The sequence below is a fragment of the Scyliorhinus canicula genome, chromosome 1, assembly GCF_902713615.1.
Source record: "Scyliorhinus canicula chromosome 1, sScyCan1.1, whole genome shotgun sequence".
Classification (NCBI taxonomy): Eukaryota; Metazoa; Chordata; class Chondrichthyes; order Carcharhiniformes; family Scyliorhinidae; genus Scyliorhinus; species Scyliorhinus canicula.
This window is the reverse complement of record NC_052146.1, coordinates 250985829-251010285: the sequence shown is the minus strand read 5'-3', so window position 1 is coordinate 251010285 and position 24457 is coordinate 250985829. Positions and strand designations below refer to the sequence as shown.

At 43.1% G+C, this 24457-nt stretch overlaps 1 protein-coding gene across 4 annotated transcripts in view; it reads right to left on the bottom strand.

The window, feature by feature from the left end:
- Positions 1-24457, bottom strand: part of rps6kc1 (ribosomal protein S6 kinase polypeptide 1) — a 199882-nt gene that overhangs the window by 50652 nt on the left and 124773 nt on the right. For all 4 annotated transcript variants that reach the window (XR_005462299.1, XM_038811377.1, XM_038811391.1 and 1 more), the window contains 2 exons: positions 22981-23105; positions 12059-12151 (listed from right to left, as the gene is read on the bottom strand). Coding sequence is in view for 3 of the 4 variants with exons in the window: in XM_038811377.1 (XP_038667305.1) it covers positions 12059-12151; positions 22981-23105 (218 nt within the window). In the remaining variant the exon portion in view is untranslated. The remainder of the gene's footprint in view (positions 1-12058; positions 12152-22980; positions 23106-24457) is intronic.

Genomic DNA, 24457 nt, shown 5'->3' with positions numbered 1-24457 from the left:
GCAAAGGGTCTTTGAAAATCAGAAATCACAATCTCGCCGGAGAGAACGGAGTTTTCCAATTCTCTCTGGATTTTGCGCCCACGTCACCATTCTCACTGAAGGCTGGCGCAAGATCTAAATCATCTCAGTTGTTCCCATGATAGCTCACCTAAATATATTCAGTTTGGATTAAAAAGACAGCAGTATTACTGATACACCACGAGGCTGTTGCAGAACTAGCCTTGCGACAAAATAACAGAACCTGCAGTCAACTGGAAGAACTTGCATTCTTCTTCCCAGTTGGATTTATTGCTTATCGATATAAATGAACTCCCTCTAAGTTCTAATCAGAAGACGTTTTCAAAACGCAGCAACATTAATTATAGTTGAATGAATTCACTTATACGCACTACTGACTTTAAATCCAATGTCCTAACCAAACACCAGTGAAACACAACTGCCCCAGGAGTTCACCATCTGCTGTCACTCAAAATCCTTTCGGGCATCTTCATTGCACGGTGCTCTTAGTAAAGAGGCACAGTAATTAAAGGGAGAAGCTCCAGTAGAGGAGAATTGATCGTGTATATTCGGGGACAAAAGAACAAGTTTGAGGAAGATTGCCAACTAGGACACAACGGACGATTACATATTACAGCAGGCAGGGAACAGAGAGAACAACTATATAGGCAGATAAAGGAAACAGCAGTGCTTCTAAAAAGGTTCATTTAGTCTAACATTTATCTTTTAGAAAATATTTGACTTGGATATTAATTTTAAAAAGCTTGATCATGAGCTCAGCATGATTGCGAGCTAAATATTCTAGGCGGTAGGTTCTTTGGCAAGAACAACAAAATTGGTAAAGAGAGGGGCAGTAGGCTGCACGGTAGCATAGTGGTTAGTACTGTTGCTTCACAGCAGCAGGGTCCCAGGTTCGATTCCCGGCTTGGGCCACTGTCTGTGTGGCGTCTGCACGTTCTCTCCGTGCCCGAGTGGATTTCCTCCGGGTTCTCCGGTTTCCTCCCACACGTCCTGAAAGACGTGCTGTGAGGTAATTTGGACATTCTGAATTCTCCCTGTGTGTACCTGAACAGGCGCCGGAATGTGGTGACAAGGGGCTTTTCACAGTAACTTAATTGCAGTGTTAATGTTAGACTACTTGTGACAATAAACATTATTATTATTAATATTAATTTAAAAATAAATACACACAATTACAGTCAAGAAAGAATTTCATGCAGGCTGATCAAGGCAGTGGAAATACTATCAACAAAATCAAAGAATTGCAAAAGATGCAAGACCCTGGTGGGAGTTGTCTACAAACTTCCTTACAGTAATGATCTAGTGGGAGAATGCATAAATTTAGAGATTGGGGAAGCATGTAGCAAAACATATTTTGAATCAGTAAGAGGATGGATTGATATCTATACACTAGGCTTAATGATGAGTAACAAACCAGACATTTAACTGTCTGACAGGAAAGATACGTGAAAATAGAGGCGATAATATGATATTTGGATTGTGAGGGAGAGGTGGGGGGGGGGGGGATCACAAGCTAAGGTTCACAATTTTAAGTGTGAAACACACTGAAGGGATAAGAAATGATTTTATCAAAGTTAACTGGGATGAATCATTCATGGACAAGCCTACAGATACAGTAGGAAGTATTCAATAAGTATTTAGCAGAATACAAAGCCGAAGAGTATATATGCCTAAGAAGGTAAATGGTGCTATTTAGAGTCATAGATGTTTACAGCATGGAAACAGGCCCTTCGGCCCAGCTTGTCCATGCTGCCCAGTTTCTATCACTAAGCCAGTCCCACTTACCTGCTTTTAGCGGATATCCTTCTCTACCCCCCCTGCCCATGTAACTGTCTGACTGCTTTTTAAAAAAATATTTTTTTATTCTCCTCCTTTTTCACATTTTCTCCCAGATTTACACCCACCGACAATAAACAATAATCAGCAACAAATATGTCAATCCCCATATCAATAGCAACGATCCCATCCTCCCACCAACCTCCAAACATCAGCCGCAATGTTTACATAAACAAATGACAAAAAGGAATCAGGGATTACCCATAGTCACCCTTAATGCACACAGCCCCCCTCCACCCAAACCCTCCCACTCACCCCTCCCCCCCCCCCCCCCAACTAATGTTCAATGTTATCCAGTTCTTGAAAGTGCACAATGAATAATGCCAATGACTTGTAGAACCCCTCCGTCCTTCCCCTCAGTTCAAACTCAACCTTCGCAAGGGTCAAGTATTCCAACAGTTACCCCGCCACGCCAGGGCACGGGGTGGAGAGGCTGCTCTCCATCCCAGCAGGATCCGCCTTCGGGCGATCAACGAAGCGAAGGCAACGATATCTGCCTCTGCACCCGTTTCCAACACTGGCTGGTCCGACACCCCGAACATGGCCTCCAGGGGACCCGGGTCCAGCTTCACATGCACCACCTTGGAAATTACCCTAAAAACCTCCTTCCAGTACTCCCCAAGCTTTGGACAGGACCAAAACATATGAACGTGATTAATGGGGACCCCCCGCAGCACTCACACACATCTTCTACTCCTTCAAAGAATCGGCTCATCCTCGCCCTCGTGAGGTGCGCTCTATATACCAGCTTCAGCTGTATCAGCCCCAGCCTCGCACATGTGGTGGAGGCATTCACTCTCCGGAGCACCTCACACCAGACCCCCTCCTCTATAACCTCTCACAACTCTTCCTCCCACTTTGCTTTGATCCCTTCCAGTGGTGCCTTATCCTCGTCCAAAATAGCTCCGTACACTGCTGACACTACCCCCTTCTCCAGTCCCCTTGTCGTCAGCACCTCCTCCAGCAATGTGGAGGCCGGTTCCTCCGGGAAGCTCTGTATCTCCTTCCTAGCAAAATCTCGAACCTGCATGTATCTGAACATTTCGCCCTGCTCCAGCCCATGCTTTGCTTCCAGCTCCCTCAATCTTGCAAACCGACCCCTAAGAAACAAATCTTTTAGCGTCTTAATCCCCCTTCTCTTCCCACTAGCTGCTTTTTAAAAGACAAAATTGTACCCGCCTCTACCACTGCCTCTGGCAGCCCGTTCCAGATGCTCACCACCCTCTGTGTGAAGAAATGTTCCCTTTGGTCTCTTTTGTATCTCTCCCCTCTCACCTTTAACCTATGCCCTTTAGTTCTTGACTCCTCTACCTTTGGGAAAGGATGGCAACAATCTACCTTATCCATGCTCCTCATTATTTTATAGACCTCTCTAAAGAGCACCCCTAAACCTCCTAAGCTCCAGGGAGAAAAGTCCCAACCTATCCAGCCTCTCCTTATAAGACCATCAGACCATCAAGTCCTGGTAGCAACCTCGTAAATCTCTTCTGCACTCCTAGTTTAACAATATCCTTTCGGGATGCGAGGCCCCCAAGCGTGGAGGCCTGGATCAATGATATGGCGGGGTTCATCAATTTGGAGAGGGTGAAATTTTGCCCTGAGGGGATCAGTACAGGGGTTCTTTAGGCGGTGGCAGCTTTTCCTGGACTTCCTGGCATAACGGTAGGAAAATAGGCCGGCAGCAGCAGCAACCGGGGGGGGGGGGGGGGGGGGGGGGGGGGGGGGGGGGGGGGGGGGGGGGGGGGGGGATTGTTGCGGGGGAAGGGAGAAATGTGTCTATGAGTTTACTGAATATGCCAGGTGCTTATCTATTTCTTCTTTTTGTAGCTACTGGGGGGCGGGGGGTTGGTTTTGGGGGTTATTGTGTTTTTTCTTTATGTTGTTGTTAATACTGGTTTCTTGGTGTTATTTTATGTTTTTGATATGTTTTTGAAAATCTTAATAAAAATTATTTTTAAAAAAACAATATCCTTTCTATAATAGGGTGACCAGAACTGAACACAGTATTCCATGTGTTGTCTTACCAATGTCTTGTACAACTTCAAGATGATCCAATTCCTGTATTTAATATTCTGACCAATAAAACCTACCATGCTGAATGCCTTCTTCACCACCCTATCCACCTGCAACTCCACCTTCAAGGAGCTATGAACCTGTACCCCTAGATCTCTTTGTTCTGTAACTCTCCCCAAGTCCCTACCATTAACTGAGTAGGTCCTACCCTGATTTGATCTACCAAAATGCATCACCTCACATTTATCCAAATTAAACTCCATCTGCCATTCATCGGCCCACTGGCCCAATTGGTTAACATCCTGTTGCAAGGACAGCACAGTGACTAGCACTGCAGTCTCACAGCAGTCCCAGGTTCGATCCCACCTCTGGGTCACTGTCCATGTGGAGTTTGCACATTCTCCCAGTCTATCTGGGAGAATGTTTTCCCCCCCCACATCACAAAGATGTGCAAGGTAGGTGGATTGAACACGCTAAATTGCCCCTTAATTGGAAAAAAGTAATTGGGTACTCTAAATTTAAAATATCCTGTTGCAATCTTATATAACCTTCTTCACTATCCACTATGCCATCATTCTTGGCGTCATCTGCAAACTTACTAACCATGCCTCCTACATTCTCATCCAAATCATTTATATGTATAATATATAACAAATAAAGCAGACCAAGCACTGATCCCTGAGGCACACCGCTGGTCACAGGCCTCCAGCCTGAATAACAACCCTCTCCAACCACCCTTTGGCTTTGTTCGGCAAGCCAATTTTGTATCCAATTGGCTATCTCGTCTTGGATTCCATGAGATTTAACCTTTTGCAACAACCTGCCATGCTTGTCAAAGGCCTTGCAAAGTAGACAACGTCGACCACACTGCCCTCATCTACCTTCTTGGTTACCACTTCAAAAAACTCAATCAAATTCGTGAGACATGACGTTCCCCTTACAAAGCCATGCTGACTTTTCCTAATTAGCCCTTGTCTGTCTAAATGCCTATTGATCCTACCTCTCAGAATACCTTCCAACAAACTTACCCACGACTGAAGTAAGGCTCACCGGTAATAGTTCCCAGACTTATCCCTACAACCCTTCTTAAACAAGGGTACAACATTTGCTACCCTCCAATCCTCAGGCACCTCTCCTGTGACTGTCGATGATTCAAATATCTCAGCTAGGGTGCCGGCAATTTCGTCCCTAGCCTCGCGCAACATCCTGGGATACATTTCATCAGGTCCCGGGGATTTATCTATCTTGATACACTTTACTTCCTCCAGCACCTCCTCCTCTGTAATATGTACAATCCTCAAGACATCACTTTTTATTTCCCCAGTTTCCCCAACAGTAAATACTGATGAGAAATATTTGTTTAGAACCTCTCCCATCCCTTGTAGATCTGCACATAGATAACCTTGTTTATCCTTAAGAGGCCCTACCCTCTCCCTAGTCATTCTTTTACCTTTTATGTATTTGTAAAAGCTGGATTTTCCTTTGCCTCATCTGCCAAGACAATCTCATGTCCCCTTTTTGCCCTCCTAATTTCTCTCTTAACTCTACTCCAACAAGCCCGATACTCTTCAAGGGATCCACTTGATCCCAGCTGCCTATGCATGTCATATGCCGCCTTCTTCCTTTTGACTATGGCCTCAATATCCCGAGTCATCCAGGATTCCCTACTTCTACCAGCTTTACCCTTCACTCTAAGAGGAATATGCTTACCCTGAACCCAAGTTAACACCCCTTTGAAAGACTCCCACTTACCCAGGCTCCCCCAATCAACTTTTGAAAGTTCCTGCCTAATACCATTGAAATTGTCCTTGCCCCAATTTAGAATTTAAACTTTTGGGCTCATTCTTCATAGCTATGGAATTATGGTCACTGGTCCCAAAGTGATCCCTCACTAACACTCCCAACACCTGCCATTCCTTATTCCCCAAGAGGAGGTAATGTTTTGCCCCCCCTCTAATCGAGCAATCTACATATTGAAGAGGGAATTTTTCCTGAATACACTTGACAAATTTCTCTCCACCCAAACCCCTAACGCTATGGCTGTCCCAGTTAATGTTGGGAAAGTTAAAGTCCCCAACTATTGCCAGTCTATTTTTCCGGCAGTTATCTGTACTCTCTTCACATATTTGCTTCTTGATTTCCTGCTGACTATTTAGGGGCCTATAGTACATGCCTGTCAAAGTGATCTCACCATTCTTATTTTTCAGTTCTATAGGCTCATATAGGCTCAGTGCGTGAACGTTAGGATATATCCTCTCTCTGTATTGCCGTGATGTTGTCCCTAATCAAAAACGCAACTCCCCTCCTAACTCTTGGTCTATCTTTCCTATAGCATCTGTACCCCGGAACATTGAGCTGCCAGTCCTGCCCCACCTTTCGCCATGTTTCAGTAATAGCTATAATATCCCAGTCCCCATGTACCTATCCATGCTCAGAGTTCATCTGCCTTGTCCATTAGGCCTCTTGCATTGAAATAAATGCAGTTCAATCTATTTCTCTGCCTTCTACTTTTCTCCTTACTGGCTTTTGTTTCTATCCCCTCTTTACTACCCTCCGACTTCCTGCATTGGTTCCCATCCCCCTGCCATATTAGTTTAAACCCTCCCCAACAATGCTAGCAAACAACCCCCCTGGGACATTGGTTCCAGGTGTAAGCCATCCAATTTGTTATGGTCCCACCTCTCTCAGAACTGGTTCCAATGTCCTAAAACTCTGAATCCCTCCCTCTTGCACCATCTCTCAAGCCACACATTCATTCTGTCTATCCTGTCATTCTAGCATGTGACACTGGTAGCAATCCCGAAATTATTACCTTTGAGGTCCTACGTTTTTAGTTTAGCTCCTAACTCCCTAAATTCAGCATGTAGGAGGACCTCATCCCGCTTTTTAACCTTTATTATTGATTCCTATATGCACCACAACAGCTGCCTGTTCACCCTTCCCCTTTAAAATGTCCTATAGCCGCTTTTGTTAGGCAATTATGCTCAACAAATGAGGGGAGACATTATCAAACTAAAAGGAAAGGTTAATGAAATGCAATAAAAATTAGAAATCCACAAAACTGGGAGAGCTATAAAAAGCAATAAAAGATACAAAAATGGTAAAAGAGGAACAAATTAAATAAGAAAAACCTTGCAACGGATATCAAAGCTAATAGTTTTTGCAATAGATGAAGAGCAGTCGGGCTATGTGAGACCATGAAAGGCAAAAACATACAGGACTGTAATGGACAATAAAGAAATAGCAGACTTGTTAAATGAGTATGCTGTATCCGTTTTCACAATGGAGGTGGTGGGCAAAATACCAAAGTTATAAAGGAACCTAAAATACAGTCAAGGGGAGGGAGTTAGTGGATTTAATAAAAGTCAAAAAAAGGCAAAGATAATAATGGAACTCAGAAGATAGTCAAATCTCCTGGTTCTGATGGTTTCCACCCCGAGTATTAAATAGATCAGGAAATTGCAGATGCATCAGACAGAATTTTCCTAAACTTTACAGATTCATGGATTACAACTGGATTTGAAACCATTACTTAAGAAGAGAGGAGATGCACCTAGGTACCAGCCTGCCAGTTTAATATCAATTGTCGCAATGTTATTGAAATCTAACTGAGACTAAGGCCCCAATATGCATGGGGACGGGGATACTGTGGATGAGGGTGAAAATGACCAGCTCAATTTAGCAGTAGGACCTCATTATAACACTTTTCCTCAGTTTCACACCCGTCAAATTGATAAGCTAGACTTTTGATGGTGATAGGATCGCCTACAGCAGGACAATACAGTCAGGAACCCTGGGGAATGATTTATGGAAATCAGGAATGGACCGTAGGCTTCAGGTTGAGGATTGGGTAGGATGGGGAGAGGAAATGAGGTAGGAAGTCTTGGTCAGAAGTCTTTTGGGGGAGATCGGAAGCCTCAAAGAATGGGGTGGAGAAATCAGAAGCCCTTTGAGGGAGGTCAGAAGGAGACCAGAAGGGTCAGGAAGGGGTCTAATCGTGAGGCATTGGCAAGATAAGACACACTGAATCCACTGTACAGATAAGCAAGAAGGCACTTATTCCTCATCTCCTTTCCCTCGACCCCAAGGCACTGCTGGCCAGAAGGTGATGGGTAATTAGGGCCACCTGTCCGTCTCTATTGAAACTGGAAGCAGGTAGATTGCAGACAGGTTCAGATTTACGCATCTGAGTCAACCCAACCCTGTGCTTTTTTGCCAACATTTCTAACAGTGACTTGACAAAACTGTGACAGATGAGTACACCTACTTCAGGTCCTCGAAAACCAATGTAGAATATTTTCTAAGGTGGAGGCTTGGATCTCTGGAGGTGCAAAAGGGTGTGGGTGGCCATGATGTGCACATATTATAAGCTAATGCACAAGTGTGAAACATAGTCAAAAGGCTAACAGAATGCTAGCATTTAACACAAGGGGCTAGAATGCAAAGGGGAGGGAAATATGCTTCAGTTGCATAGAGCCTTAGTCACACTCCAGCTGAATTACTGTCTTCAATTTTGGCCACCAAAACTCGGGAAGGATAAATTGGCGATACAGCAGTCACCAGAATGGTACATAGAACATAGAACAGTACAGCACAGAACAGGCCCTTCGGCCCTCGATGTTGTGCCGAGCAATGATCACCTTACTCAAACCCACGTATCCACCCTATACCTGTAACCCAACAACCCCCCCCCTTAACCTTACTTTTTAGGACACTACGGGCAATTTAGCATGGCCAATCCACCTAACCCGCACATCTTTGGACTGTGGGAGGAAACCGGATCACCCGGAGGAAACCCACGCACACACGGGGAGGACGTGCAGACTCCGCACAGACAGTGACCCAGCCGGGAATCGAACCTGGGACCCTGGAGCTGTGAAGCATTTATGCTAACCACCATGCTACCGTGAGTTTAAAGTATTAAATTATGGGACCAGGTTGCATAAATCAGGCGTGTACTTCCTGGAGTTTAAAATTTTGAAGGGTAGTCTAATTGGAGATGTTTAAAATTACAAATGAATTCAATAAGGTAGATACAGAGAAACTATTTCCTCTGATGGGGAAAACCACCACAAGGGAGCATAATCTAAAAGTAAGAGCCAAGCTCTTTGGAGTGGAGCACTTTTTCCACAGATAGGGAAGTGCAACCCCGGCAATCTTCCCCTCAGAACACTATGGGATGCTGAATCAATCTAAGATTCAGTTCAAAGGATTTGGACATACACGTAGGGCTGAATTTTACTCCCCCCCCCCCCAACTGCCCACCCTGGTGGCTGTAAAACTAGGTGCCATGCCATAAGACCATTCCCGGCGCCCACCTGCCGACTCCCAGTGCAGGTTTATTCAGTGGGGCAGGCGTTGGGCAGTCCGCTCACCCATGGACAAATTGAGGCCTTCAAGCACCTAAGGACCTCTGCCTACCCTCACCACAATATTTAATTTGGTGGGTGGAGGCCAAGCATGAAGGCCAGTAGCTTTCAATGCACGGGTTGGTGGTGGGTATGTGTGATGCCTTTGCAAGCCCCCTGGGCGCATAGAAGAACCCCAAATGTTTCCCTCCACCCCCAAAGACCACTGACCCGTCCATCCTGAACCCTGACTCTCCCTCGCCCGTCCACCAGCAAGGCCTCGACGATGCCCTCCTCCCACTTATCTTCCCAACCGGCTCCAGGGACAACTGCTTTTAGGACTAGACGAAGTCTCAGCAGTGGCTAGCACTCCCAGTGACACTGCTGGATCCAGAGACCTGCAGAATGTTTGATTGCCAACAGCTCTTCGACGTGTTCTGCAACACGGACAGAGGGCCATGCCAATTAAATGACCGGCCGCGGGCAAGGGCCCCTAGCCCAGCATACATCCCTAGCCATAGAGTGAAGAAAGATGCTTAAAAAAGCTGAACAAAAATTATTTCAAAACAAATTATGCAAAATAGCTTTAAAAATCTACTATTCATGGCTCTCCATGATTGTTAAATGATTTTTTTTTTCAGAGCTGGTTCTGCTACTTATCACATTTTATTAATCACAAAAAGATGTTTCCACCTGCGATGTGGGAACAGGAGAGTTGAACTTCTCACTGATTTCAATGACTGTTAGGTCCAAGAAGAGCCACCGTGCACCCTGCATCAGATGCCCGAGTGACAGGCAGCAAGCTCAGGATCTCCGTGCCAAACTGAACATGCCCAATAACATCAATCATAGAATTTACAGTGCAGAAGGTGGTCATTCGGCCCATCGGGTCTGCACCGGCACATGGAAAGATAACCCTACCTAAGCCCACACCTCCACCCTATCCCCGTAACCCCAACTAACCATTTTGGACACGAAGGCCAATTTAGCACGGTCAATCCACCTAACCTGCACATCTTTGGACTGTGGGAGGAAACCGGAGGACCCGGAGGAAACCCACATAGACGTGGGGAGAACGTGCAGACTCCACACAGGCAGTGACCCAAGCTGGGAATCGAACCTGGGACCCTGGAGCTGTGAAGCAACTGTGCCAACCACTGTGCTATCATGCCGCCCAGTATTATCAATATTATCATCAAGCCCCCAAATCCTCACCACAATATCTGGTCCGTTCAGCCTCCACAAATTTTTGAAGTCAGCATTAATATGCAGAAATTGATCTCCATGTAAAAGGAAATTTCTTGTAATTTAATTTCTATTTTGTCAATGGATACTTGGTTCTCTGATCAAAATAAGGAAATTATTACAAATGGGGATACGGGAAGAGCCAAACCTACATTCATCGGTTAATTTAATCAGGCCTTTTCCATGTAATTGACTTTCAGCACTCCTAGTGTTAGATTAGAAGAGGAAGCTGCTGAAAATGATTCACTGTGATAGTTAAGACGACCCCTCAGGATTCAGCTCAGTCTCTGAAGACAAACATAATTTGTGAAAGTGCTAAAGAAAATTAATATAGTTTGGCACATCTGTTTAATACAAGGTCACTAAATAAAATCTCCTTTGAAGATATGATTGGAATGTCAAGAGGTTCTCATCATTTTCTCTGTATAATACTTTGTGCCTGGATACCAGTTTTCTTTACAAATATAAACCTAAGGGTTAAGATAAACACATAGCTAAGCATATGTAGGAGAGTGAGAGAGAAAGAGAATGTGAGAGATTATAATAATAATTCAGTCTCAAGAAAACAAAGCCGTGCATATTATGGCGTGATACGTGGTGAGGTTGTTACATGATGTATGTACATCTTCTACATCACAATTACTCTGCTTCTACAATGTTCATTTTGGAAGGCAAAGGTAAATGTCTCGCAGTGAAACTGGAAATTTCGTTTAACTTCGGTTTTCCACTGACAAACAACATGAGTTTTGCCCTTGAGGGTTAGGATGTCACTATAACACTTGACTGAATTACTGGCATTCATCTATTATTCTGCATCGCTTACCTCATTGTGTCAACATGGAGTAGCATTACACATGTGTAGGACAAAACCAAACCTACCTGCAGCTATCACTGTAAAATAGCCTCAGGGTCTCGTAGCATTTAATGAGGCAATCATGTAACTATAAATGTATCATTACTACATTGAACTAAAAAGTCTTGCACCTGAAAATATCATATTCTGCCAATTTTGTCAACAGATTTTTCTTCCCCCTCATAAAAAATTATTTAATTTTGATTTTGCTACAATACAAATCAAATATGACCCTTTTGCAGTGACAACACCCTATTCTGATTATGTTGGCCTCCCTCACTTGTGTGGCACTTTGAGCATTTAATCTCTGGTTTTGAACTCATAAAATCTTCCTTGGACATACTTCTGTAAGTAATACTTTGCACCTGCAGTTCTTGTTACTGTCTTGTTCAAAACTTGTCAAACCGTTAGTCTATTAAAAGTACATGATGTGGCTTAAGCTTACAATGCAGCATTAGTATTTACAGCCATTTATATTTATACAGCACCTTAAACACTCAATTTTACAGCAGTTGTTTCAACATTACAATGCAATATTTAAAAAGGGCATATCAAATTCTCTCTACTAACATACCTACACAATCCTACTTAAACTCACTTTGCCCCTTCGGTTTCTGTAAAATGCAGGAAAACCAAGTCATTTTTTCTTTTGTTTCCTAGCTGTCAAAACCAATAGCTTCAAAGCTACAAACTCAGCTGGTGGTTGATTTATGGTTAAACCCTTGAAATGATGCTGAAGAATTACCTTGTCAATCACCCCAAGGACTCTGAAGGCCTTCAGCTCCTCTGCAGGATTCCTCAGATTCCAAGCAGGCCTTGAACTTAGTGGTCCCGGAGGCTAATAGAAGATATCAAAGGTATCACATCAATCATAGTAACACTTAAAGGAAGATGGCCTACTGGAGCAAATGCCAAGTTATAGAAAACTAAATTTGTCACAGAACAGTTGTGGACAAGATCAAAAGGTAATTTGTTTCCGCTTCAAACCGATGTCTAGCACAGAGGAGAATCCCCGTAGAAATATTTATTTGGTTAGGATACAGTCATTATTAAGTTTAGAGTGTGACAGCTGTTCGCAAATATCAACAATGCAATATTAACAAATATGTTTCCTGGTGTGTAAAGAAAACCCGAGCATCACAAGTCAACAAAATCTTCAGGACCTAAAAAATGCAAGATGTAACAGATATAAAATTAACTGATGATTAACTGCAGTAGATTAGACCACTGGTCCCGAAAATTTGCAGCCATTTCATTCGAACTCCCGCCATAAATTCAGTGGGATGACACTGGAACAAGCTTGAAATTCAGCTGAGAATGGATACAGCTACAGCCAAGTGTTTTGTATGGCCTAGAGCCCATGGGCTCCTTATTTAAGGGTTCTCAAAGTTTGGGCCTTCAGAGTAGGTTTAGCATATATCAACCCAGGGCCCTCTTACTCAATCACTGTTAGGGACGCAAAACAGGCACAAGACTGCCAATTTCTCCTGTACAGCAAGTCCTCGCTTTAAGTCGCCCTGGTTAACATTATTAAAGTTGCTCCTTTTTCAGGAGCCGTTTCACAGGATTACGTCATTGCACTCTCTCGCCACCTGCATCATCATCATGTGTCACGTCTTCATTGGGCATTATTGGGTGCCGATCTCCACATTGCACTCTTTGGTATTCTCATTTCACACGCTGCTTGTAATCTCACATCGGCCAATTTAATGTCCATCAAAGTCGGGCCCCCGGGCCTTGTCAGCGTCATTGTGACGAAAGGTGTTTACATTCAATGGAACTTCGATTTCTTTTTAAACCCAGGGATGAAGTTCTAAAGAAAGAGTGGGAATTTAAAGCAAAATGTTGAAGCCTGGGCTCTTCATCTCTGTGGAAAAGGTGGCCCGTTTCTTGCTTCTGCAGGCTGCTTTAATTCGAGATCCTGAGGAGCGCCTGCTGTGCGGGGAGCACATTGAAGTCTATGCGAAAGAGGTATATGTTACTGTACAAAGGTACAATACAGTTGGTTTACTTGTCTCAGGGCTTATTTGGGTGAAAATTACAGGCTATATCCTTTAGGAGGCTGACTCTGCAATCATCTGCTTAATTTTGAAACTCCATCAAGTCTAGCCCTTGTTCAAGTCTGCAGCAAGTGAGGCAGAAGACATTTTAAAATCAGTGAGAATCATTTGGTGAATGGTGGAAGATATAGGGGGGATGTCAGAGGTAGGTTCTTTACCCAGAGAGTATTGGGGGCATGGAATGCACTGCTTGTGGAAGTAGTTGAGTCGGAAACATTAGGGACCTTCAAGCGGCTATTTGATAGGTACATGGATTACAGTAGAAAGATGGGGTGTTGATTAATTTGTTCTTAATCTCGGACAGAAGTTCGGCACAACATTGTGGGCCAAAGGGCCTGTTCTGTGCTGTATTTTTCTATGTTCTATGTTCATTTGCAGCAAGCACGGATCGGCACTAAGGTTCTAACTCACTCAAAGCCATCTCCACTCAAAATGGGGTCCACCACAAAGTGAAACAGATCCACCAATTCATGGAGACCACTCAGAAAGGAAAGGTTCATTTGGGAAGACACCACAGACTGCTAGAGTTTGATGGGAACACGCAGAGGCTAAGTCAAGGCAGTGGAGAGAGTGCAAAAGCCTCCAAGCAACACCTACCCACATGTAGATGTTGTTAAGTCCAGTGTGCTGGAGATTGCACACTGGACTTAACAACCACCCCAGAACCAATTGTGACCGAGTGGAAGCAAGTCATCCTCAAATCTTAAGAAGAAAGGAAGATTTGCAAGCGTTAGCCAATTTGAATTTATACAGTAGTTCTTTTATATTTAGTGGTATATTTTATTTTGCAAGCTATACCAGTGACGATTGCAATGTTATACACGCACGCTACAGTATTTCAACTTGTGCATAGGTTCCTTTGGACATTTCTCGCACAGAGAAACAAAAGTTCAGCTTTAACATTGTTTTCAATGGGAATACAGGATTCCCTTTAAGTTGTTTCACTTAAAGTTACGGGGCAGATTCTCCCATTCGGCAGCAGAGTGTCCACGCCGGCGGAAACGCGGTCGCGTTTCATGAAGGCGTGAACAGGCTGCTGGGAGTACCGATTCTGGCCCCTACAGGAGGCCAGCACGCGCTGGAGTTGTTCACGCCGCTCCAGCCTCCCATCCCAGCGCGAACTGTGCGCTGCGGGATCCGCGCCCGCGCAGTGGTGACGGTGCCAACCCGTACATGCGCGATGGCCTCCCTCAATGCCCCTGCCCCTACGCAACATGGCGCGGGAGTTCAGGGGCCGGCACAGAGAAAATCGGCCCGGGGAGCAAGAGGCCTGGGCCCCGATCGTGCCGGCTTTGGGGCGGTGTGGCCCGGTTGCGGGGATTCTCCGGCCCGGCCCCGGGCTGGGAGACCCCGCCCACTATTTTCAGGAATTGTTTGCATTTCACATTCTTGCCCATGTCCTTATGGTGAGTGCACAAAAAAATTCAGCAACACACCTTTCTTTTAAACAATATTTTTAATACTAAAAATGTTACTATGGGGCAGTACGGTGGCGCAGTGGTTAGCATTGCTGCCTCACGCGCCGGGGTTCCAGGTTTGATCCCGGCTCTGGGTCACTGTCCATGTGGAATTTGCACATTCTCCCCGAGTTTGCATGGATTTTGCCCCCACCACCCAAAGACATACATGGTAGGTGGATTGACCACGCTAAATTTCCTCTTAATTGTATAAAATGACTAAATTTTTTTTTTTTTTTTAAACGTTACTATGACCCATTTTTATGGGGGCTGTGTTATTTCTGGGGTGCACGAGCAAAGTAGGTGGACAATGGAAGGGAAACAACCTCCTTGCCAATGGCAGGCACCCAAGATATGACCTTAGTGACACTGTCATTAGCAGGTAAATGATGGGACTTTTTACAGACCTACATAGCATATTGTCTCAGAAAACAGAACGTAGTTAAAAGTCAACTGGAGATACATCTCAACTTTGGAGTTGTGGGTCCGGATCTTCTAGTCCAGATCCTCTGGGCAGCATCAATGCTGCATGCATTGCCACTGCCCACAAACATTTCCGTGCTCCGACCAGCTTCTTCCCCGCTGTTACCAGACTCCTAAACAACCCTCTTATGGACTGACTTCATTAACACTTACACCCCTGTATGCTTCACTCAATGACGGTGTTATCTAGTTGCATGGTGTACCTTGTGTTGCCCTATTATGTGTTTTCTTTTATTTCCTTTTCTTTTCATGTACTTGAGCTGCTCGCAGAAAAGTACTGTTCACTGTCCCTCGGTACACGTGACAATAAACAAAATCCAATCCAAAAAGATCAATAATCCACCCTTTTTCTTCATGTGTCTACTCCGCATAACACTTGTGCATCTCACTGTACACTATTTGACAGGACAAAGAGAATCAATATAAAAATACAAAGAATTATGATGTCAGTCCTGGCTCAGTTGAAGCTGTCTTGCCTTGAATCAGACGACTGTCGGCTCAAGTCCCAGTCCAGGACCAGAGCACATAAATCAAGAGTCATCGTGCAGCTGAGACAGAGAACAACAGGTCACGAACTCAGTCCGACAGACCTAGGAGTTTCCACATATGCACAGACTAGGACGGACTGCACATGCGCAGTTCTGATGGAATTAATTGGGCCGAAAAACTGCCCAGTGCATCTGTGGAGAAAGAAAAACGGCATGAAAACCCAGGTCATGTGACCAGCAGGCGGCATGCTACTCAAGTGTCCCAGGCAGGTGACAGGGAGAAGTCCCAAAAGAGACAAATGAAACAGGAGTCCCAGTTATGTTAAAAGTAGGAAAATGGTTGCATGTAGCTGACTAAGTGAAAAGGGCTTAGAAGCCCTGTCAAAGTGAGCTCAGGAGAACCCTGGCGATCAAGAGGGCCTGGGTGAAGCCCTGAAGAAGTAAAGGAAAATGTGAAGTCGCCACAGTCCCAGATGACCACTGGCTGCTTTCCTGTTTGAGGGGAGAGAGCTGACTGATGGTGATTTGACCCGAGAATCACAGCACCTCAGGTGAGGGGCAAGGTTAAGAAGGCAGGGCCTTCATGAATAACCTCAGCCGGTACAGGAATTGAACCCGTGCTACTGGCCTTACTCGGCATCACAAACCTGCTGTCTAGCCTGAAGAACTGAGAAGGTAGCAAAAGGTTGGTGACTTTGTTATGGGCTGTTGGGACAAATGGACCCCATTTGAGCAGTTTTGTTCTCTTTAGCGCAGCCAAAGGTCAGAAGTTGCAAGTTGGTACTTGGGTGCAGACTCAGGAATCCAGGGGAACAGAACTGCAGGAGACAAGATTGAAATCCGGTGAGGTGGGCCGTCATTGAAGCTGTCCAAGTCAGAGTAACTTACGGAACGAATTGCAAGGTGAGATCTTCAAAGGTGAAGATGCGAATCCCTCATGAGGGACAGCAGTTTCAGGGTTATGGATTGGCTCACTGTTTACTGGAATTTTTCTTCATCACATCTGTCATTTCTATCATAGATCATTTGTGTGATGTGTTCAACCAGTTTGCCTGCTGATTCATACGTATTCATATTAACCCTGAATGTTAAAGATATGTATTGTAAATTATTTTATCTTTCTGACCTTGTAGAGGAAAGTTTATTTTTACTGTTCCGATACCAGTGGAATCTTGTAGCTTTATTCACTGAGCAAGTGTCTTGAATCTCAAACTTTGTCTACTTTAAACAAAAAGGTTTGGTCCCTAACCGGATCTTATCAAAAAATATTGGGCTTTGGCTTTAGATCTTAACAGTGCAGTACTGAGGGAATGCTCCACCGTCGAAGGTGCCATTGTTCAGATGTGATATTATAACAAGGCCCTAATTGTCTTCTCGAGTGGATGTAAAAGATCCCACTGCGCTATTTTGAAGAAGAGCAAAGAGCCAACATTTATTCCTTTAGTAGCATCACAAAAGTCGATTGCCACATTGCTGTTGTAGAAGCTCAAAGTGACTGTCGCTTTTCCTACATTATAACAGAGACTACGCTTAAAATAAAGCAGTCCATAATTGACTGTAAAGCACTTTGAGATGTCCAGTGATCATGAAAGGCATTAGAAAAATGCATGCCCTTCTTTGCTTTTCCATTACTGACGAGGGCAACTTGGATCTTTTCTACATGGTACATTATCAGGCAACGTAATCATCTGTCAAGCAGAATGCCATAAGTGTCATGTGACAGTACCTTTAAGAAATGGGTGTTTAAGAAATGTACCTTTAAGAAATGGGTGTTTAAGAAATGTACCTTTAAGAAATAGGTGTTTATCAGTGATGTCAGAGTGTGGGAGGAGCTGGGCTGTCTGTCAGCCTTTTACTTTCGTTTTAGGCTGTTTGCTGCAGGGTGTGTTTTAGTTTTGGTTTCAATGTTGGAGCTGAAGTCAGACAGAGCAGGTGTACTGTTGATCTCTCTGCCATGAAAAGACTATCTCTTGATCATTTGGTGAATTCAGAATTGGAAGTGTTCTCAGTAGTGAATGTAAACCTAATGTGCTTTTGTTAAAATGTGTTTCTTTTGTCTTCTGGGTGTTGTTTGGGAAGTTATTAAGGATTACTTAGTGGTGTATTCTTTGGGGGTTGTATTTGAATTGATGTTTGCGAAGATGTTCACTGTATGTTTTAAAAGGTTAACATGAGTTCATAGAATAAACATTGTTTTGCTTTAAAAAATACTTTTCCATTTCTACGGTACCACACCTGTAGAGTGGGCCGTGTGCTCCCCATACCAGAATCTATTAAAAGTCGTGGATTAGGTGAACTCTATGATACACTTTGGGATTTTCTAAACCCTGGCCCATAACATAAGGATCATTGGTAAATTGTATGAGGCCTGAAAGCACTTCTGCTGTGAATGAATTTGAATCTTCAGTTCTGGCTGGTGGAATGTGAAGAAAAATTCTGTCTTTGTTGGTCCCGCCACATAAATACAGGCAAAACTGAGGCGCGGGGGGAGGGGGGGGGTAAGTTGTTTTCAACCAGCTATGGCTTGAAAATCAAAAGTCTGGCACCAATATAATCTCCACTATTAATTAGATATCAATTTTAGGAAACAATGTTGAGGACTGTCAGATTCCTGTCATTTCAAGTCTCCTGCTATTAAATTTCAAGACAGTTATTTTTGGAAATCTGGTTTCACCTAACAATGTGGAACAGTAGTTGTAGTCCTTCAAGAAGATCCCTAAATGGTAGTACCGGTCTTTTATCGGGAATGTCCTTGCTGTTCAGTTTGTTACAAGGCAAACACAAGTGCTCTTTGCAAGTGGAGGATCAGAGTCTCTTGCCCTTTCATCCTTTGTCTCGTCTTTGCTGTGTCCAGACCCTGGGCATTTAGAATAGTAATCCTTCTTGATCTTGCACCTGTTTGTTTTGTTGCATTTTTAGGAAAAAGTCAGCAGAATTGGTTAATAGAAAACATTTGGGTCAAGCAGGGCACAATACAGACACTAAATTAATCTGATTTGCTGTACTAGATTGCCAGCACTGGAGATAACAGAGACCATACGAGAGCAGATGTGTGCAGAAAATCAAATTAGAAAACCTCCAAAATGGAAAGATACTGAGAAGGTGTCACAAAATAGAACTAAAAATCAATTTTTCCGGATTTTACATCTCCTTCCAGTCGGACCACATGCAACTACAACCAATGCTGACAGAAGGAGAGAGGGATTGAAGATGGGATTGAAAAGGTGCATTTTTGAAGTAAACAAGGATCACGAGGCCTCTGGATGGCAAAGAACAACGTCATTATGATTTCCCTAGCTGCAAATGCATACCCTAAGCATGGCATGTGATTGAACAAATGCACTTGTGTATTAGTTCAACGGTATTAGAGTGTGCAGCTCTATTATGATAAGGATTAAATCAGACTGAAAATTTAAAGCGGCAACAATCTTACTAATTCGGAGCTAAAGTGGTAATTGGGGTACTTTTGCAAAAGATCATTTATTTAGAAAGAAACAAAAAAAAACCCAAAGACATGATTAAGTCACCTGTCCAGACTGCTCCTTTAAGCTGAAAGACACATGAACAACATGAACGAAGAAGAAAAGGATGGAAAATGTGCAAAAGTTTGAAAGCTCAATCACTGGACTGAAAATTTGAAACGTTAGCTCGGGTGGATTGCGAATACTGAGTAATTTGCCCTGAGGAATCCTTGGTTGAACCAAGTGAAGAGAAAAGCAAGCAGAATTTTCAATCGATTTAAAACCTTGACAGACAGAATTGGATACAGATACAAGGATAGATGTGTATTTATATCCTTCACTTGCATGGTTTTATTGTTCGCATTCAGCACAATAGCCTGAGAAACCAGGGTTAAATGTTGTCAGAAATAAACACAATAGACAGTGAACAAACAATAATAAACTGAATTTGAAAATAGTCACTGATTTTCAGTTTCCTTTTTACTTTTCAATAATCTTCTACAGCTGTGAATGTTTGATTTGATCATAGCTGGCCATCAGACCAATGAAAAGTTTAGATTTCTCATCGACTCAAAAACGTTCACGTATCCTCTACCTCCTGTTTTGATTTTTCTACATTAAATAAAAGCTTATTTCTGAAAAGATTGATATACTGACAGAGAAAGATGCCTTTGGTCTCTTGTGTACAATGGTTAATAATGTCAAATAATCCAGTCTGACTTTGGCATCCCGTGGCAACACCACTGGTCGACGACCTGGGTTTCACAGACAACATTGCTCGACTGGCCTCCAGCACAGAAACAATGTCAACTGGAAATGATCTAAGCAGGAAGAGGTTAGGAGCTTGCCCAAGTCTCAAAACATTTCACAGAATTTGATTGAGTTTAATCTCTGTTTGTTAGGGTTTTTTCTTTCCGAAAAAAAGCAACAACTTGTATTTTTTCAGCACCTTTTAAAAACATCCCAAAGCTTCACAGAGGCAATATAAAACAAATTATAACACAGAGCCACATAAGGAGATATTAGGGATGATGTCTAGAGGTTTGGTCAAAGAGGTAGGTTTCAAAAGAGTGCCTTAAAAGAGGAAATTAAGGTAAAGGAGGTGGAGAGATTTAGGGAGTAAAATCCTGAGCTAAGAGGCTAAGTAACTGACAGCACAACCACCTTTGGTGAAGAAATTAAAATTGGGGTTTTGCCAGAGGCCAGAGTTAGAGAAAGCCAGATATCATGGAGGGTTGTAGGGCTGGAGAAGATTACCGAGATAGGGAGGGCCTTAAGGCACAAAGTGACTGGAAACCACAACTGAGGTGTGACTAATGTCTAGTGCATGCTAATATTTTATATTATCATAGAATTTACAGTGCAGGAGGCCATTCAGCCCATCGAGTCTGCACAGGCCCTTGGAAAGAGCACCCTGCCTAAGCCCACACCTCCACCCTATCCCCATAATTCAGTAACTCCACCCAACCTTTTTGGACACGAGGGGCAATTTAGCATGGACAATCCACCTAACCTGCACATCTTTTGACTGTGGGAGGAAACTGGAGCACCCGGAAGAAACCCACGCAGACACGGTGAGAACGTGCAGTCTCCGCACTGACAATGACCCATGCCGGGAATCGAACCTGGGACCCTGGAGCTGTGAAGCAACTGTACTAACCACTGTGCTGCCCTATTTAATGTTTAGTTCCTGGAAGGTTATTGTCGAGAAGGTAATGCAACTAAAATTCTGAGCTTTAGAGATTGTCAGAACAGCCAAAAGAAAATAGCAGTTCAGAAGGTGACTCATGTAATAGAGTCGGAATAGAAGTGAGGAAGTGATTAAACAGCAGGTGGGCTTACTTAGCTGGAGAACTGGGAATGTGATACACTGCTTGCAAAGAAGAAGTGCAATCCAGAGAGATGTTTTGTTTTGCGGGATAGTGCTAAATTAATTTAAAAGCTAAGTCATCATGGAGATGTTTGGAGCTTAAGAAGGTGCACTGGTTCAATGGAACTGAGTGTTCCGCAGCAGCAGAAGAGGCTCGATATGGAAACTTCAATATGACACTTGTGGCTCAGAGAAATCCTTGGAGCAAGTGCAGCTGAGAGTTGCAATTTGGTTTAAGCTCACAGAGCCCTGTGGCTCTGTTCGGTGCGTTCGGGGTTCAAGAGAAGTTCTGGGGAGCAGGGAAGGCCGGGGAAGGACAGAGAAGACAGGTAGAGGTCGGAGAATCCTGGGAGCCATTTATAGCACGATGCAGCAGCAAGACTAGGGGTTGGAGAAATCCAGGGGCAGTGCCAGTTTAGTGAAGCTAGTGATCTGTGATAAAAAGTTGAAAGTATGCGAGTAATAAGAAGCGGGAATGCAGCTTTGTGAAACCTGTGGAAAGCAGGAAGAGACTTGACCATTGGGAGGCATTGGAGTCAGAGCGATTTTCGAAGGAATTCAAAGAATATATCTTCAAAGGTTAAAAAGTGGACTTAACAATAGTCAACGACATCTGGTTGGATTGCTCTGAAATCTGGAATGCTCTGAAATCGGTAGGAACTAACTGTGTCACATCTGCCATGTTCAGTATAGTGTTTTCAACCATAGTTGGCATGCAAAATCATAATTACCTCAAGTTAATTCTGAATATTGGTGTACAAGATAGATGTTTTGAATGTTTTTGTGATGTTGATTAAAGCAAATCTTCATAAAGATATATTTTGAAAAAATGGACACAAATTTATCGCCATCAATTTGAATTCTCAGAATATTGTTCAATGTTTATCATGAAAGGACATTTTCCCGAGATATTATTGCATCAAAATCCCTCAGCTGCAAGCTGTTGGTAGGAGAAAAATGTGTTTTCTTGTACAAAATGATCCTTGACGCCACCTCCTGATAAAATTGGGAATGAAACTCAGCTTATCCTTTAACATGAAGCTGGAGCATCAGGTGCACTGTTCGTTCTGATAAATATTTCCAAATAAATATCCTCTCAAACGAGACCAAAATTAAATTTCAGAATCTAAGGTACTTCTGAAATACAAAGCTTAGACCTTAAGCACTCACTTGAAGAAAAGACTGAAACACAGGGCATCAAGTAATGCGTCTACACATTATAATGCCTTAAAGCTAACACAAAGATATTTCCTGCTTAGTGTATAAAATACTTCTTTCTATTTTACAGTTCAGTTTGGCCTATCATGACTTTCACTACATTCCACTCCAGGATTATATTTTTAATGGTTTCAAAATGCTAAACAATAATGGGAAACTGGCAACACAGTATCACTAATTATAAAATAGCAAATTCTGCAAATGGCTGTTTGGCGCTTCGTCTCAGTGGGCAGATTACCCAGGCACCTTCCCAACAGCAAGCTACTGAACAGTGTTGGCAAAGACATAGGAACAGGTCGCCCGCCTACCACTCGGCCAATAAATATGGGACGGTGCAGGCTGATAAGCGGGGAAAGGTTCGGAGAGAAAACGTGGGAGAAATTAAAAAGTTTGAAAAATAGATATCACTTAGCAGCCGTTTGTTTCAGTAGTTAACAATTTACATCTTAAGCTTCACTTTGTTGGCATCAATGAACTCTCGTAAATTGTGTCAGAGAATCCAAGTCACTGGGCACGCTCCTGCAGAAAGAAAATCACCTTGGCCGGAAGTAGAACAGATTTTCTAAAAGTGGGTTTTAAAATCCATGTATTCTCACACTGTTCCCGAACACAATGAAAGTATGGACATACCGTTGAATTAATGGAACCATTTTCCATGGATGTCCTGAGATACTGAATGGAGATCTGCTCTGCACGCATCAGATACTCCGCAGTCTTCCTTTTCACTGCTTCGCGGCGACTTGGGCTTGGCTCGCCTAGAAACGTAAAAAAGACAAAGGGTTAAGAACACTTAAATATACGGTGAGAGTTACGACTTGTTTGCCACTACGTCGGGAAGTGTTTGAAAATTAACACTGCAACGGTAAATTAGTGGAGTGGTTTATACACTGGATTATATGGTAGTCAGTTTTCAAATTGAAGCTAATGTCACAAATGGCACAAGTAATTACCATCTGTGAAAACAATATATTTTTTGGCCACATCGCCACGTATTGGCTACAGTATTTAGGTTTACTAATGCAAAATACAAAGAATACATCTGTCAATCATTGGAGGAGAACTTAATGCTAGACTGCCTCTTTTCAATTACGTCCTCGACTGGTATAGATGTCAACCGTTTCTCCTGTGACTCAATATTTCAAACCACTCTCTCATGTGCAGTTACCAAAAGGCAGTAGACACAATTCACTCTTTCCTGCCGAATACCTCTGCCGAGCAGTTTTTGAAACAAATTCAATATATTCTGTACGATAGGGTACACATTAAATGACTTCAAATTTATGCACACAGATCAATTTGCAGTAGGCACCACAAAAGAAATGTCCTGGTGACTGTAAATTATGGTCTGATAACAGTAAATCTACAGTGAATGCAAGCCTATGTGAGCAACACAGAGAGATATTTCGTCAATGAACATTTATGCAAACCTGTACGCCTGTCATGAGTTTCTTTGCTAACAACAGAGTGAAATTTCAGCGTTGCAAGTTTATACAGGCAGTTTCCATTATGGATGTGAACACAGAAATGAACAAAAATAAGAAGGGGAAATGTTTCATTTACATAGCACCTTCCTTTACCACAGGGCATTTCAATCACTTTACAGCCAATGATGTACGTTTATTTGAAGTGTTGCCACTGTTGTCATATAGAAAACATGACAGAAATGTGATATTGATCAGATAATCTGATTTTGTGATGTTAATTGAGGGATAGATATGGGTCAAAACAAAACAGGGATAACTCCACTGCTCTTCTTCAAAAGAGTGCTGCGAGATCTTTTATATCCACCCGAGAGGAAAGATAAGAGCCTCACTTTAACATTACATCTGAAAAATGACACCTCTGACAGTGCAGGAGTGGTCAACCTTAATTATCCTTGATTCCTGGGCGTGGGACGTGAATCCACAACCTTCTGGCTTTAATGGCTTTTCCTGAATCTTTAGACAGCAGTTCATTGATACTCCCCACTGACTCCACCTATTTTATCCCATTGCAGACCTTATGACTTTACTCCAGACTCTCCCCATCGTCTCCTCTCTATTCCCCATTCACTACTCGGATACATGCTTTGTAATCAGGCCTTATAACTTTTCCTCATGTTCATTCT